General features: G+C 46.9%; 1 protein-coding gene across 1 annotated transcript in view; it reads right to left on the bottom strand.

Moving 5' to 3' along the window:
* Positions 1-16,698, bottom strand: part of npffr2a (neuropeptide FF receptor 2a) — a 54,449-nt gene extending 37,751 nt beyond the window's left edge. The window contains exons 1-2 of the mRNA XM_061730724.1: positions 16,504-16,698; positions 1,032-1,366 (exon numbers count right to left, since the gene is read on the bottom strand). Of these exons, the coding sequence (XP_061586708.1) occupies positions 1,032-1,359 (328 nt within the window). The 5' untranslated portion in view covers positions 1,360-1,366; positions 16,504-16,698. The remainder of the gene's footprint in view (positions 1-1,031; positions 1,367-16,503) is intronic.
* Positions 16,699-16,964: the final 266 nt, after the last annotated feature.

The following is a 16,964-nucleotide window of genomic DNA, read 5'->3' as shown; positions in this document are numbered from 1 at the left end:
CTGGGAAACCCGGCCAATAGCTGTTTCTCAGTTCCATGTACTTTGGGCCTGTGTACTTGGCAGTTCATACTCGGCAGGTACGACCCCAGAGGTCAGGAGGATGGAGTTAGAAGAGTTCTCAACGGTACTCGGGAGAGTACTTGGCGACATCACAGCTCAGCTACCAGGTTAACACAGGTTCAAAAACATAGAATAAACACAAAATAAACTCTGAACATGAACACAGCTCAGAACGGACCGTGAACTGCTCTGGTAAAGGCGTCTACAATACAACTTTTTATTTATACTTTTGTATTTGACCTGTCTTAGAAACAATGTTTGTGGAGGAAAAAAAAACACAAAAATGTACAAGGAGATTTCCCGACATGCAATGCAATGCATTCTGAGATAATTAACTGTCTGGAGTCTTCAGTACGGACGGATACGCTGTGATCTACCAGGTGAACTTCCAATACTCACTTCTTATACTGATTGATACCTAAAAGGGATTGATTAGGGTACCCGGGTCTTCCAACAAGTCGCTGCTCCTCCAACACTTTTTTAACAGCCAATTAGAATATTCTTTCTCGGTTGCAAAATGTTTATCTAGCTCTAAGTGTTTACAAGTTTTCAAAACACAGAAGTCTTAAATATTAATCCCAGAATGCATCTCGAGGGGGTGTTGTGGATCAGATTTGTCCTCCAGAAACTCATTAGCTTCTGATGTCGGTCGCAGAAAATTTGCCAATTACAGATATTTATGAGTGTGAAATTCCAGGCTGTGTTGTAAACACTTATCTGCAACTAGGATATGTATAACCCTCTTTGTTTGTTTGTTTGTTTGGGGGCATTTTCTTTCAAAATGTCAGAAATCTGCCTCCTAAGATGAGAACTGTTCAGTACAGACACAGTTGTTGGGATGTTTCCATCTGGACAAAATGCACATCCACTGACTGATGGAAATACTCTGGCTACCACCAGCTTGCTCTACCCTTCAATTTCTGACACAAGCGATCAATTTCAATCAAGCGACACGCTGGCAGTGTCCTCACCTGTAATTATGTTGTCGAGGAGCGTCGTGGGCATGCAGAAAATCCCAACCAGGAGGTCGCTCACTGCCAGGTTCAGGATGAACAAGTTGGTGACAGTCCACATGTTTTTGCTCCGCAGCACGATGAAGCATACCACGCCATTTCCCACCATGCACACCAGGAAGATGAGCAGGTAGGACACGATGAAGATGGCTGCGGTGGACGGCTGGTGCAGGTAAAATCCAACATAGGTGATGTTGTTCCGCCGCACGGCGTACTCCGCCGGCGCGTTGTGAAACGTCCAGTTGTCGTACAGTTGAGTCTCGTTGTTCTCCGGACCTTCGTTCATTTTAAACCTGTAAAAGAAGCAGAAAGGAGTTCTGGCATGAGGACCTTCACAAACCCTCCATACGGCACCGATTTATGGCTTCATAAAACGGACTAAACCACCAACGGACCGTTTCATCCGATTTTGATCATCTTTGTCAGTATAAATCTCACAAATCACACCAACATTAGTCCTCTGCTTTCAACCCATCGCTAGTTACAGTGGGCGGCCTTTGTTGGGGCACCCGGGGGTCAGTTGGGGGGTTGAAGGCCTTGCTCTGTTGCCAACCCGGGATTTAGACCTGGGTTCTCTAGAGCCAGAACCAGCTCTGTGACCATTAGGCCTCCACTCCGCCTACTAATACTGCAAATGTCATAAAGATGTCTCAACAAAAACAGGGAAATAAAGATAAAAACAGTTCATGTTTGTTAATATCAGGTTCTTTCGCTTTTGCAGCAACATCATGTACCTTTTTTGCACATGTAAATTAAGTTATCAAGTGGTAAAGGATGAAATTCTTTGTTTTTTTGTTTTGTTTTCTTAAACTTCTCTTGAAGTGTTGTTTTTTACATGTACAAAAATAAAATAAATCAAATTAAAAAAAAAACATCAAGAGAAATGTCTCTTTATTCATGGAACCTGGGGGTGTTTCAGCAGGTCTACATATAAGTACTGTTGTGGTTTGGTTTTCTAAGGACCCAAATGCAGGAGAGAGAGGGAGACCGGAGGCAGGAGTTCTCATCAAAAAGGGTTTAATCCAAAAAAAGAGCAGGATAAACAAAAACCAGGAACAGGGAAAAACAACGAGGAGACATGGAGGAAGAACCAGTACGGACCGACAGGGAACCCAGGAATGACAAGACAAGATATACTGAAGGGATAACGAGACACAGGTGCAGACACAATCAGGGCAGATGGGACACAGGCGGGGCAAGACAGAAACTGAAAGTTACAAACTGGGGGGAAGTGTCAAACACTGACAGTACCCCCCCCCCTCCCCCCCTCAAGGGACAGATCCCAGAAGTCCCAAACAGTCAACACCCAGGGAGGGCGGAGGGGGCCTGGAGGAGGGCCCAGGCCACACACGGCCAAAGTTCCGGGGGCAGACCTCGGGATCGAGCAGACCAGCGAGACAGCTCGGGGGGGCGTCCCCGAGGCCTAGGCCTGGGTCTTGGCGGGGGGCGTGACGGGGATTCTTGGCGTGGCTCGGGGACTTGACAGGGCTCGGGGACTTGACAGGGCTCAGGGACTTGGGCAGACAGGATGCGGGGAGCCGGAACAGGAGCAGACAGCATGCGGGGAGCCGGAACAGGAGCAGACAGCATGCGGGGAGCCGGAACAGGAGCAGACAGCATGCGGGGAGCCGGGACAGGAGCAGACAGGATGCGGGGAGCCGGGACAGGAGCAGACAGGATGCGGGGAGCCGGGACAGGAGCAGACAGGATGCGGGGAGCCGGAACAGGAGCAGACAGGATGCGGGGAGCCGGAACAGGAGCAAACAGGATGCGGGGAGCCGGAACAGGAGCAGACAGGATGCGAGGAGCCGGAACAGGAGCAGACAGGATGCGGGGAGCCGGGACAGGAGCAGACAGGATGCGGGGAGCCGGGACAGGAGCAGACAGGATGCGGGGAGCCGGAACAGGAGCAAACAGGATGCGGGGAGCCGGAACAGGAGCAGACAGGATGCGAGGAGCCGGAACAGGAGCAGACAGGATGCGGGGAGCCGGGACAGGAGCAGACAGGATGCGGGGAGCCGGGACAGGAGCAGACAGGATGCGGGGAGCCGGAACAGGAGCAAACAGGATGTGGGGAGCCGGAACAGGAGCAGACAGGATGCGAGGAGCCGGAACAGGAGCAGACAGGATGCGGGGAGCTGGCGTCGGGGGGCAGAGGATCCCCGGAGCTGCCCGAGTGGGGACCGGGGTCCGTGGCGCTGGCTGCGGGGGTACCCGGGTCCGAGGTGCCGGCTCCGGGGGTACCCGGGTCCGGGACGCCGGCTGCGGGGGTACCCCGGTCCGGGGCGCTGGCCCCCCCTCAAGGGACAGATCCCAGATGTCTCCACAGTCCACATCCAGGGCGGGCTGGGGGGGAACACGGGTCCTCGGAGCTGGCTGAGGGGGGTCCGGAACGATCACCGGAGGAGGAACTCGAGCAGGAGCTGAGGCGTCCAGGACCACCGCCGGAGCAGGAACAGGGGGCGATGCGTCCAGGACCACCGCTGGAGCAGGAACAGGCTGGGGCTGGCGCTGACGCCGTCGCTTCCCCTGGGGCTGAGAACCCCACCCCACCTCAAGCCTGGCAGGTTCCCAGAAAGGGGTCCCCATTTTTCTCTGCCTCTCGGCGGAAGAACTCAAAAAGAGTAATATACTCTCCCGCTGGGTCCATGTTGGTCGGTCCGTTCTGTTGTGGTTTGGTTTTCTAAGGACCCAAATGCAGGAGAGAGAGGGAGGCCGGAGGCAGGAGTTCTCAACAAAAAGGGTTTAATCCAAAAAAAGGCAAAACACAAGGCGCTGCAGAGCAGGATAAACAAAAACCAGGAACAGGGAAAAACTACGAGGAGACATGGAGGAAGAACCAGTACGGACCGACAGGGAACCCAGGAATGACAAGACAAGATATACTGAAGGGATAACGAGACATGACGAGACACAGGTGCAGACACAATCAGGGCAGATGGGACACAGGCGGGGCAAGACAGAAACTGAAAGTTACAAACTGGGGGGAAGTGTCAAACACTGACAAGTACAGGCCTACGCTGGACCTCCGTCAAACGACACAACCTCAAGAACCATCGTTAATGATGAAAGTCTTAAACTGATGACTAAAACCGCTGAGTTTAGAAATCATTAACAGCTTTGTAACTTCAAGTCTCCCCCAGCACCGATTAAAGCCTTAAAAACAAAGAAAAACAACCTGTGGACACCTGTATTTCCATGGCAACAGTCCTTTCCCCTCTCAAAATGGCTCGGCTGTCACTTCTGGCTCCTTTATATTCTAGGTTAGTTTGTGAGGCGGAACAAGCAGCTTTTCTCTGACCGTCACTTCATGGAAAATATTGGTGCTCCGCTTCAGTTGAGTCTGTTTGGTCTTGCAGTTATAAAACATATCTGAATTGATTTAGTGGCCTTTACATCAACAACCTTGAAGCTCATGTTTATTGCAGCAGTTTTTTCTGAAACACACAATGCAGTTCATAAATTTATAAGAATTGTATTTTCTGTCACTTTAGAGTCGCTTTCATATTACATCGTTGTAAAAACACTGTCAAATGTCTTCTAGAGACCAAAGACAAACATCTATCTGGTTTTGCATTTGCTGACCTGTTTGTGAAATGAAAAATAAATAAATCACGGAAGAACAAATCTACCAATCTCATTTCCTGCGGTTCGTAACTACGCAACATAGTGCATATTAAGCATTGCCATAGCTTACGCCACCAGGTTCACACCTACGCCGCTTTGACGCATAAAACAGTTTTAGGATGACATTTAATAGCACAAAGGATTATATCATTGAAGAAAAAACAAGAGCTGAATCTGACCACAACAGACGCAGCGTCATGAGCGAAGTTAGCAGGAGGATAGAGCTCAACGGATGGATGCACCTCAGTCAAATGCCATGGATTGACATTCCCAATGTCGTATGTATATGGTCAGATTCAGCTCTCGCTGAGTTTAACTATAACCACAAATATCATAATTGGCAGATTTCTTCTTCGTTTTTTCTCTAATGTTCCTCTGCTATTTCTTCTCCGGCAATAGTTTTCCACAATCTCTGTAAAGATGACTGATGGTCAACATTTATCACCTCCAACTCACGATAAACATACTTTATTTGCTCACAGGAAGTGAACAAAAGGAAAATACGACGCTGCAGAAAAGAACCTCTACTGCCACCTGGTGGTGGGTGGTGCAGTTACATATCGACACAACAAACACCGAGCAATGGCCTAGGCCCCATGAGTACCCAACCCAGCTACGCGGTAGTGTAAATCCGGCTTCTTGAGACCTGAAAAACAAACATTTCAACCAAAATAGCATCAGTATTTATCTGGAGCTCACTTCATGTCAACTTGTTAGCTGCAGTGTCAAGTTGTACTGCGACTGTGATGTCGGGTATTTAGTGAAAAAATCTGCTCAGGGTGATGGTAAATGCTGCTCTTTTCACAACTATTCATCATAATGGCACTGATTTCATGAATAGAGAAATCAGCCAGAGCGGCCCTTTTTTTTACGAGTACCGTACATCCACTGACATCGCAGCCCAGCCAGCGGAGCCATTAAGTCCCCTGACAGGGAGATGTGTTTTTAATTAACGTATGGGTAAAAACATCACTTGGGAGAGCAGATAAAGCAGTGCCTTTCAAGCAAAGAAATGTGTGATACTAAAGAAGCAGCCTAACACACCAAGAACAATTATAGAGCTGAGACCAGCCTGATATTCTTTTTATAGAAACAATAAGAGTCTTCAGTGAAAAATGATTCAGCCTCTGTGGTCTAGCCCATAACATGTAATTGCAATGATCTGCATGCTGAGATAAAACCTTGTTTTTGTACTTGTATTTTTGCGGAAGCAACAAAAGAGGAAAGACGCCTTTTCACACAAGAGCAGGGCTGTGAAAAGGCTCCCAGAAAAGCCTGGTTTCCTTCAGGTATGCCTGCTTGCTTTCATGTTCTAGATTTGGTACCAGGCTGTAAAGTTCACTGGACAAAACTGGGACTAATTATTTTCACCACAGCTTCTTTTTCTTGTTACTTGGTTCGTTGAAAATGATGTTAAATAGTAGCTGGGATACCCATCTTAGAAGATGAATAATGACTGCTTCTCTGGGGAAAATGGCCTCTATTTCTGTGCTCTTGGTGAAGCCAACGGATCTCTGAATAATGTAAAAAGGATATCCAGGCCAAGACCTTCAGTTTCATGCTCCGCTCGGGGTCTGAAAGCGGAAATAAAATGTCAGACTAAAGCTTCAGATTCTGTTTTGGCCAATTCTTTTTTATTTTTATACAGCTTTTACATGCATCACCGCTGATTCTGTATGTCAATACCACCCAGGCAACGAAAAACAAATCATAAAGCGTTCATTACCATTTACAGTTATAGTTAATAAACTGAATGAACTAATTTGCCTCTCTGCATCTAAAGCCCCAACTCCAAAAGAGAAGACCATGTAGATAAAGTGATAGTGTGATTCGAAGAAAAATATACATCCCAGCCGCACCGCAGAGACAAAGTGTTGACAGGGTGATGTTTACCTCTGCGTTGTGTCCCCACTTATCTACCAACAGTCCAAATACCGCTGGGGACTGGGAAGACCAGGGGCCACGCTGTCCTACAGGTCCAGGATCAGGAATGGCTCATCAACTGCTTTGGGTTACCCAGAACGATCCTTCGGGATCTCTGCTTAACTGGTCCCAGTTACAAAAGGGAGACTGGGAGATGTGGCTCCGTGCCGGGACCGGTACTCAGTCCTCACCACGCTGGTTTCTATAGCAACAGGAGCCTTCAGCTCTCGGTCATCCCTGAGCGACACAACCAAATCCAGATGACACCAAGTGAACGGAAGAGTTCAAGTATCAAGTATAAAAGTTTGACTGGTTCTAACTGATGTGACTAATCAATAACCAAAGAATGTTTATATTTAATGTGATTTGGGATAATATCCAAGTCGCTGCATGTGTTGGCAGGATGTGGCATCGCTCCAGCATCCCTGGATCTCCCCATGCGGTTGCAACACTCCTCTGACGTACAGCAACTTTTTTTTTCACACTGACGTTGATGTCAGCCCATTTTTTCTTTATTCCAACTGTGGTGCGATGTTCTGATCCTGCTGGATCCTGCTGGATCAGAACATCGCCCTCAATCAATATCTGTTCTGTACCCACTCTGGAGGAGAAAACTCCAAATGAAATATATTGTCTTGCCTCCAACTCCCACAAAAGTGCATTCATTTCACATTCTGGGAAGATTTTTCTTCCACAAAAAGCGAAAGCGTACCTTGTAGTTTTACTACAAGGTAAATTTGCATAATCATGAATGGAGCGAGAGAGGGCGGTGTAAGTGGTGCATCCCAGCTGATTTCCACGTCAGCTGGGATGCATCAAGGAAATACACGCAGGAACCAGCGTACGCACGGATTCATACATCTGAACATTCCTGTGGTTATGTACTTACTCCACCTTTCAGTATGAAAGCTGCGCATAGTGATGTGTTCAGTTGGTGAACGGTCTGGAATCCAGGCAGGCCGTCATCCGCAGCCCCTGAGGACTCCCTGTTCATGGATACACTCAGCAGTTTCATCTTGAAAGATGCAAGCCTTTCCCTGAAAAAGATTTCATCCGGATTGAAGGGTGTGTAGCTCTAGAATCTTTCAGCATTGATGTTTTTTTCACTGTTTCAGATGTGCAACCTGGTCATTCCAGATCGCTGATAACGACCCACCCTGACCTCAGATAGATGGTCACTTTCCTCTGTAGGAAGACGTAGCTTCCACGGTGTAAAATGTTAAAATTCAATTTGTCTGAGGAACGGAAAAGTTCAAGTATCTTGGGGGCGGAACAAGGGAAGAATGAAGATTTAAGGGTGGATTGGTGCAGCAGTTGTTTGTATTAGTTTGCTGCGGTGAAGGAAGAGCTGAGCTAAAAGCAAGGTTGATGGATGTTCCTACCCACACCTATGCTCATGAAGTGCAGAACAAGTTTGCTGTTGCAAGCATCTGGAAGAACTTTCATCTGCAGGGTTGTCGGACTCAGCAGACGTGATCAACCAGGAGCAGCTCCGCGGGAGACCCATCACATGCTGGAGGGAAGTTTATATATCAGCAAGTCTGGGAAAACCGCTGTATACTGGAGGCAAAGGAGGTCTGGGCCTGTCTCCTGAAGCTGGTGACCCGCCACCTGAACTCTTAGAAGCAGGTGATGAATGGATGGATGAATTCATCTGACCACAGGATACTGGCTCATTCCAGATGTTTGTGGGTCAAGTTCACACGTCTTCCTGCTGGTATTTAGCACAGGCAGGTGGCACCAACTGGCGCACCTCCAACAGTGCCCTTCTGCCAGCTGCAGGGTCATAGGTCAGGAGCCAGCCTTCACTGATGTTGCGCTCCGTTAGACTCGGAAAATTGCCCCTGATACCCCCCTCAGTTGATTACCCCTGATTCTCGTTTCTCAGTTTATTGCCATTGATACCCCTCCTCAGTTTATTGCCCCTGATACCCCTCCTCAGTTTATTGCCCCTGATACCCTTCCTCAGTTTATTGCCCCTGATACCCTTCCTCAGCTTATTGCCCCTGATACCCTTCCTCAGTTTATTGCCCCTGATACCCCTCCTCAGTTTATTGCCCCTGATACCCTTCCTCAGTTTATTGCCCCTGATACCCTTCCTCAGTTTATTGCCCCTGATACCCCTCCTCAGCTTATTGCCCCCTGATACCCCTCCTCAGTTTATGGCCCCTGATACCCCTCCTCAGTTTATTGCCCCTGATACCCTTCCTCAGTTTATTGCCCCTGATACCCCTCCTCAGTTTATTGCCCCAATTCTCCTTTCTCAGTTTATTGTCCCTGATACCCCTCCTCAGTTTATTGCCCCTGATACCCTTCCTCAGCTTATTGCCCCTGATACCCTTCCTCAGTTTATTGCCCCTGATACCCCTCCTCAGTTTATTGCCCCTGATTCTCCTTTCTCAGTTTATTGCCCCTGATACCCCTCTTCAGTTTATTGCCCCTGATACCCCTCCTCAGTTTATTACCCCTGACACCCCTCCTCAGTTTATTACCCCTGATACCCCTCCTCAGTTTATTGCCCCTGATACCCCTCCTCAGTTTATTACCCCTGATACCCCTCCTCAGTGTATTGCCCCTGATACCCCTCCTCAGTTTATTGCCCCTGATACCCCTCCTCAGTTTACTGCCCCTGATACCCCTCCTCAGTTTATTGCCCCTGATACCCCTTTCTCAGTTTATTGCCCCTGATACCCCTCCTCAGTTTATTGCCCCTGATACCCCTCCTCAGCTTATTGCCCCTGATACCCCTTTGTCAGCTTATTGCCCCTGATACCCCTCCTCAGTTTATTACCCCTGATACCCCTCCTCAGTTTACTGCCCCTGATACCCCTCCTCAGTTTATTGCCCCTGATACCCCTTTCTCAGCTTATTGCCCCTGATACCCCTTTCTCAGTTTATTGCCCCTGATACCCCTCCTCAGTTTATTACCCCTGATACCCCTTTCTCAGTTTATTGCCCCTGATACCCCTCCTCAGTTTATTGCCCCTGATACCCCTTTTTTCGGTTTATTGCCCCTGATACCCCTCCTCAGTTTATTGTCCCTGATACCCCTCCTCAGTTTATTGCCCCTGATACCCATCCTCAGTTTATTGCCCCTGATACCCATCATCAGTTTATTGCCCCTGATACCCCCCTCAGTTTATTACCCCTGATACCCATCCTCAGTTTATTGCCCCTGATACCCCTCCTCAGCTTATTGCCCCTGATACCCCTCCTCAGTTTATTGCCCCTGATTCTCCTTTCTCAGTTTGTTGCCCCTGATACCCCTCCTCAGTTTATTGCCCCTGATACCCCTCCTCAGTTTGTTGCCCCTGATACCCCTCCTCAGCTTATTGCCCCTGATACCCCTCCTCAGTTTATTGCCCCTGATACCCTTCCTCAGTTTATTGCCCCTGGTTCTCCTTTCTCAGTTTGTTGCCCCAATTCTCCTTTCTCAGTTTATTGTCCCTGATACCCCTCCTCAGTTTATTGCCCCTGATACCCTTCCTCAGCTTATTGCCCCTGATACCCTTCCTCAGTTTATTGCCCCTGATACCCCTCCTCAGTTTATTGCCCCTGATTCTCCTTTCTCAGTTTATTGCCCCTGATACCCCTCTTCAGTTTATTGCCCCTGATACCCCTCCTCAGTTTATTACCCCTGACACCCCTCCTCAGTTTATTGCCCCTGATACCCCTCCTCAGTTTATTGCCCCTGATACCCCTTTCTCAGTTTATTGCCCCTGATACCCCTCCTCAGTTTATTGCCCCTGATACCCCTCCTCAGCTTATTGCCCCTGATACCCCTTTGTCAGCTTATTGCCCCTGATACCCCTCCTCAGTTTATTACCCCTGATACCCCTCCTCAGTTTACTGCCCCTGATACCCCTCCTCAGTTTATTGCCCCTGATACCCCTTTCTCAGTTTATTGCCCCTGATACCCCTCCTCAGTTTATTGCCCCTGATACCCCTCCTCAGCTTATTGCCCCTGATACCCCTTTCTCAGTTTATTGCCCCTGATACCCCTCCTCAGTTTATTACCCTGATACCCCTTTCTCAGCTTATTGCCCCTGATACCCCTTTCTCAGTTTATTGCCCCTGATACCCCTCCTCAGTTTATTACCCTGATACCCCTTTCTCAGCTTATTGCCCCTGATACCCCTTTCTCAGTTTATTGCCCCTGATACCCCTCCTCAGTTTATTACCCCTGATACCCCTTTCTCAGTTTATTGCCCCTGATACCCCTTTTTTCGGTTTATTGCCCCTGATACCCCTCCTCAGTTTATTGTCCCTGATACCCCTCCTCAGTTTATTGCCCCTGATACCCATCCTCAGTTTATTGCCCCTGATACCCATCATCAGTTTATTGCCCCTGATACCCCCCTCAGTTTATTACCCCTGATACCCATCCTCAGTTTATTGCCCCTGATACCCCTCCTCAGCTTATTGCCCCTGATACCCCTCCTCAGTTTATTGCCCCTGATTCTCCTTTCTCAGTTTGTTGCCCCTGATACCCCTCCTCAGTTTATTGCCCCTGATTCTCCTTTCTCAGTTTATTGCCCCTGATACCCCTCCTCAGTTTATTGCCCCTGATTCTCCTTTCTCAGTTTATTGCCCCTGATACCCTTCTTTAGCCCTCCATCCAGCATGTGAGCGCACAGCTGCAAACTTTGGGTACTTGTTCCTTCTCTCCACTCCACCCTCCCACATCATCTCAACCATGATGACGGAGGCGCAAATCAATCAATCAATCAATCAATCAATCAATCAATCAATCAATCAATCAATCAATCAATCAATCAAAACTTTATTTATAAAGCGCTTTAACATGCCATAAGGCAACCAAAGTACTGTACAGGTAAATAAAAATACAACAAATAGCAAAGCAATATGTCAGGAGATCAGGAGTTTCTGGCTTTTTGTTGCTGCCATCAAATTCAAAACAAGCGCATATTTTCATGAAAACATCAAATGTCTCACTTTCAATGTTTGAGATGTTTTCTATTTTTCCTTTTTTTTCCAAATCATTGTGTTGTATTTTGTTCATATTTAACACTTCATCTCAACTTCTCTGGATCTGGAAAGATTTCCAATGATGGAAATTCAAAACACCACGAAGAAAAAGATTGTTGGATATCTCAAGACTGGAAGGTTTAAATTCAGTCCAATTACATTGTACAAGTCTCCTTCATCAATATGAGTAAAACAGTCTGTTTTTTTGTCTGATTAAGGGATCTGAAACTGTATTATACAGTGATTTTCTTTTAACAGTTTTATCTCGTCACTGTAGCCCAGCGGGAAGACTGACACATCTAGAGAATAAAACAACAGCTGCTGTTTCTGGTTAACAATGTGGACCCTGAATGCAGCGTCTGTCCCTGAAGGCCATTCATGATGTGCACGACAGCTTTCGAGTGGATTTTTCCTGTAAGGTGAAGAGGCACAATAGAATCTGCAGAAGAGAAGTGATTAGCATAGTTGTTGCTGATACTCATCGTGGTCGTTGTGACTGACCAGAACTTTGTGCGGTCCTGGTTACGACTCGTGTTTCAGTGTTTGAGAGCAAAATGAATGTCAAGGAAAACATTTCTAGCTGTGTTTGCTCAGCTGAAAATGTCTTATCACCCCTCATCACCCTTTTTACCCTTTATGATGCTGATTGAAACTCCTTCAAGTCAGGGTCACTTTCTGAACTCTGGCTGCTCATCACTAATGGTAAAACCACACCATACTGATGGTAAAACCACATCACACTGACAGTAAAATCACACCTGACTGTAAAAAATCACACCACACGGATGGTAAAATCACATCACACTGACGGTATGGCGGTAAAAATCAGACCATACTGACGTTAAAATCACACATGACAGTAAAATCACGCGTGACGGTAAAAGTCACAACATACTGACTTTTTCTTTCTGCATCAGAATGAGAAGAATAGAAAGTAGACGTGAATAAAATAAATAAATAAAACCACACTATACTGATGGTAAAACCACACCTGACTGTAAAAAAATCACACGATACTGATGGTAAAATCATACCACACTGGCGGTATGACGGCAAAAATCACACCATACTGACGTTAAAATCGCACCTGAAGATAAAAAGTTACACCACACTGATGGTAAAATTATACCTGATGGTAAAATCACACCATTCTGATGGTAAAATCACACCACACTGTCGGTAAAGTCACACCTGGCGGTAAAAATGAAACCACACTGACGGTAAAATGATACCTGATGGTAAAGTCACATCACGCTGACGGTATGACAGTAAAAATCACACCATACTGATGGTAAAATCACACATGACGGTAAAATCACACGTGACGGTAAAAATTTACAACATACTGACTTTTGCTTTCTGCATCAGAATGAGAAGAACAGAAAGTAGACGTGATTAAGATCATGAGCATGGCAGAGTGAGTAGAGGGAGAATAGTCTCTAAGGCTGCTGAACTTATTAACCCATGAGTAGACGTACCGTTGAGAAGCTGACTTCTTAAATACACTTGGATAAAACGCAATCAGAATTATTGCTAATGTTGTGGTGTTTCTTTTTTTTTTTTTTTATAATAGATCATCAAACAAGGCGGCTAAATTATGTTTTTCTGTTGCTTATGTCAGTTTGACTTGCCACATGTGCTACCGGCACCAAGAAAGCATCTACAAAATAGGTGAAAGTTGAAATCATATAAAAGTCTTTAACTTCAATCATTTCCTCCTCAAAGATACAGTACATCCCCAAATGAAACACCTTATGAATGTGAGAGCACAAGGACGATAGAGCTGCGATATTCTTCTGGTTCTCACTTGAACTTCCTCTTAACGAGCGCTGCGGTATCACAACCGGGGCGACACACAGACCGTTCAAGCCAATTTTAATCACGCAAGAAATGATAGAACATGGTCCCAACACCAAGGGAACACATCACTGAAGGACGAGGGTTTACCTCAGATAACCAACTCCAGCATCCAATAGCTACAAGCCACCCTCGGAGGGCTGCTCTGCACGAGAGCCAAGACCGTCCAGGGCCTGCCGGTGTAAAGAAGGCTGCCCAAGAAGAATAACAACAACACAACTCCATCTCCTCTGGTCACCTCTGAACTGGCTCTCATCCACTAATTTCCGGTGCAAAGCTCCTCTCAGTCCGTGCAACCTAAAGTCTCTGTGACTCGTTGTAGGAACTGGAGGATGGATCATCACAATGCCTGAAGTGATGTGGATGTGTGAAGTCGATTCTATCGGATGTGAGGTTGTGAAATGAAACTGTTGACCCTAATCTGCCAACCACTTTCACACATACGGCCTCCAACAAACACCCGCAGCTCAGCCCCTGCTCCACCTATTGTGCGAAGTGTGAATACCGAAGAGTTCGGGCGATGCACACAAACCCAGAACGGGATAAAATGCAATAATCTGCTGCGATTCATCGTCATTTACGGTGCTTGGTGGTTCATATACTGTAATCTCACACATCACCTCAATTTTGACACCACTTTGAAGTTGCTGAGATATACTCATTTTAAATAGCCATGTAATTTTGTTTAAGGAATAATGAAAAAAATATCAAGTGGCACGTTTGATTTCTGTGGCAGACAGTTTTCAGATGAGTCCTTTCTTGAAAGAAAGTACATTTAAGGATCTAAAAGTCGCACGTCTCCTTACTTACACAGAACTGCATTTGATTAAATTAATTTAATTCTACCCTGACTCTTTCCTTCTTCTACACAAAGACACAGTCCGGTTCTTCAGGGTTAGAGCTTGCTTTGGACTTGCGTCTCTTGCGTGCCGCTGTATTGGTTTGTCAACAGCTCCACAAACATATTCTCCAGTAAAATAGACAAATGTTTTCTGGCAGGTCTTTTGGAGCCCCCAGTGGTCAGTCAAGGAACTGCAACTATTCTGATTTCCACATCAGTTTCAGCCCGGAAGCCAGATCGTTGCTGCTCGTTTGAGACTTGACTTCAGGACTCCAACCAACCCCGTCACTGTGGAGGTGGGGCGGTGAGGTCATGATGACATCGGTCCAGCCAATGGGAAACAGCGATTTAGGCAGTCCAGTGATAAGATACCTGGACACCACATTCCTCTTAAATATGAAAGTCTTGAGTAACATTTGACGTGGCTCTGGCTCGGCCCCTTCTCCTGGATTCCTGGATTTGTCACGGATGAGATCGTAGGTAATCTTTCAGACTGTTTATATTTGCTTTGGAGCTCTGGGCTCCAGGAGTTATAGACATTCAACCAATCAGAAAACCTCAGAGACAACACATTCTGATATTTTCCTTTACTGTGTGACATGATGGGTGCAAAGCTAATACAGATGAGACAGAAACGGCTGCACGTGTCGCTCTGACGCCTGCTCTGATGCTTTAAAAAACGCCTTGCTACTGTAGACAGGATGCTCACCAACCTTTGTTCGTTCTCCTATTTTTGTGCGTTATCAGACAGAACTTGATCCTAAAAGCCACAATTCAACTCCTGTGATGCAGACTAACTCAGCTGAGTTAATCAATAACACACGTCATTGACGGAAATAACGAGAACAGAGACATCTCCCTTCCCACCGTGTTCTGCCTCCTTTTCTTTCCACAGTTCAGCGCCAAGATGTTGGACGTTCACGTCAGCCTCGGCTCTTTCCTCAGACATGAACCCCTGCGACGTGCACAGAGCGCTTGTCATTCTGAAGACTTTTCTTCACACTTACATTAGCGCCTCCAGGTTTGTTTGATTTAATCTGACGGTAAAGGTAAAAGTAAAGACCTGAAACTGTTTTCAGAGGCTCTCTTCACTCGGGCAGGAAATAAAACCTGGTGGGTAGATCTCAGTAGCTCTTATCAGCAGGTCTGTCACACGTTCAGCACCTGAGGCTCGTGACGACGGGATCATCCGGAGCGTTCCCATCTGCAGGTGGGAAATTACGCAGGAGTCATCCCCACCAAGAACAAGTCCAGTTCTGATGCGTTCTGGACCCATGATCAGGATACTGCATTGTGTTCAGTTTAATTATCCACTGATGTGTGCTTGTTCTGTTGGTAGCGAGAGTGCTGGAACTTTTTCTCTGAGTTTAATTTCATTATCCAGGATAAATGGGGTGTTCTTCGGCGGTTACAAGGCTGGTCCCGCTCAGGCCGGAGTGCTTTCCTTTCTGACCCACGTTAATGATGAAACCGTGAACAAAGGGCAATACCCCCCCCTCCATCAACATACGTCTCATTAAAACTACAAATTAGTTGAGTCTAATCAGGAGCAAGCAGCCAACATAAACATGATGTGAACCTGTAGAGTGAAAGCAGTCTTTCATCCAGTCATTCAGTCCTAATCCGTCAGGTTTGTTTAGCAGTTTCAGCAATGAGGGATGATGACAGTACTTTTAATTCCATTCTCCATGTATCGAAATAAAAAGAAGATATTTCTTCATCCAAGTTAGTAATTAGAGATTTCAACAAATACAAAGGAGCATGTAAGAGCTGAGACATTTTAATTGGACGGATCTCTTGGTTTAACTGTCCTCCGTGATCCGTCACGCAGAGCGGTCCCAGATCACAGGGAACATGCGTGTGCGTGTGCTCTGCTTCATGCGCTCTTGCATGACCTGCTCTGCTGGGAACTTTGCTCATCAAAACTGCGCCATTGTGAAGCGACCGCGGGCTCGACGAGCTGCCTGAGATGAGCATGTTCAGCACGCTTGAGCGATCAGCTCCGACAAAGAGCAGCGCTGTGCGTCTAAGCGGACGCACGGACCGACGGACGGACTGGAGCGCACCAGATAGTTCAATCACTGACTGACCTCAAATACTTCTCCACAGTCAGAGACTCGGGCAGAAACTTAAGCCTGCTTTTAAGAAAGCAAGTTTCCGGAAAATGTCTTGCATTATAAAAAGTCACCTTACCTGCTTTACGTCAACTCAAGTTGACAACTGGTCGCGAGCGCTGAGGAAAAGTAGGAAACGTCGGCTTTCCTTTAAATTAGACATATGTCAAAGGAAAATAACACTGGGCAGCTGGGGGAAAGTGCTCGCGCGTGGTTTCTGCCTGTGGTCCGTTTCTCTCTGGTGCGTCGCCGGGAAGCGCCTCACATGGCACGCAATGCGCGCAGCCTGCAGCCCCGAGCGCGAGTGAGGACTCTCCAGTCCCAGCCATCCATCCAGCCTTGCGCTGCGGTGACGTCGGGAGGGAGGGGTGGGGCCTCACCATCACCCCCCCCAGCTCTTCCAGCTGTTAAATGTCAAGAGTCAAAAGTAAGAGCTGGAAATGAGAAGGCTGCACATGCGGGCTGCACATGCACGCTCCCTTAAAACACCTGCTGCAGCCTTTATTGAGTCTTTCTTTCTTTCTTTCTTTCTTTCTTTCT

This window comes from Cololabis saira, chromosome 9, assembly GCF_033807715.1.
Source record: "Cololabis saira isolate AMF1-May2022 chromosome 9, fColSai1.1, whole genome shotgun sequence".
In the NCBI taxonomy this organism is placed as follows: Eukaryota; Metazoa; Chordata; class Actinopteri; order Beloniformes; family Belonidae; genus Cololabis; species Cololabis saira.
The sequence above is the reverse complement of the archived record's forward strand: the minus strand, read 5'-3'. Positions and strand labels throughout refer to the sequence as shown.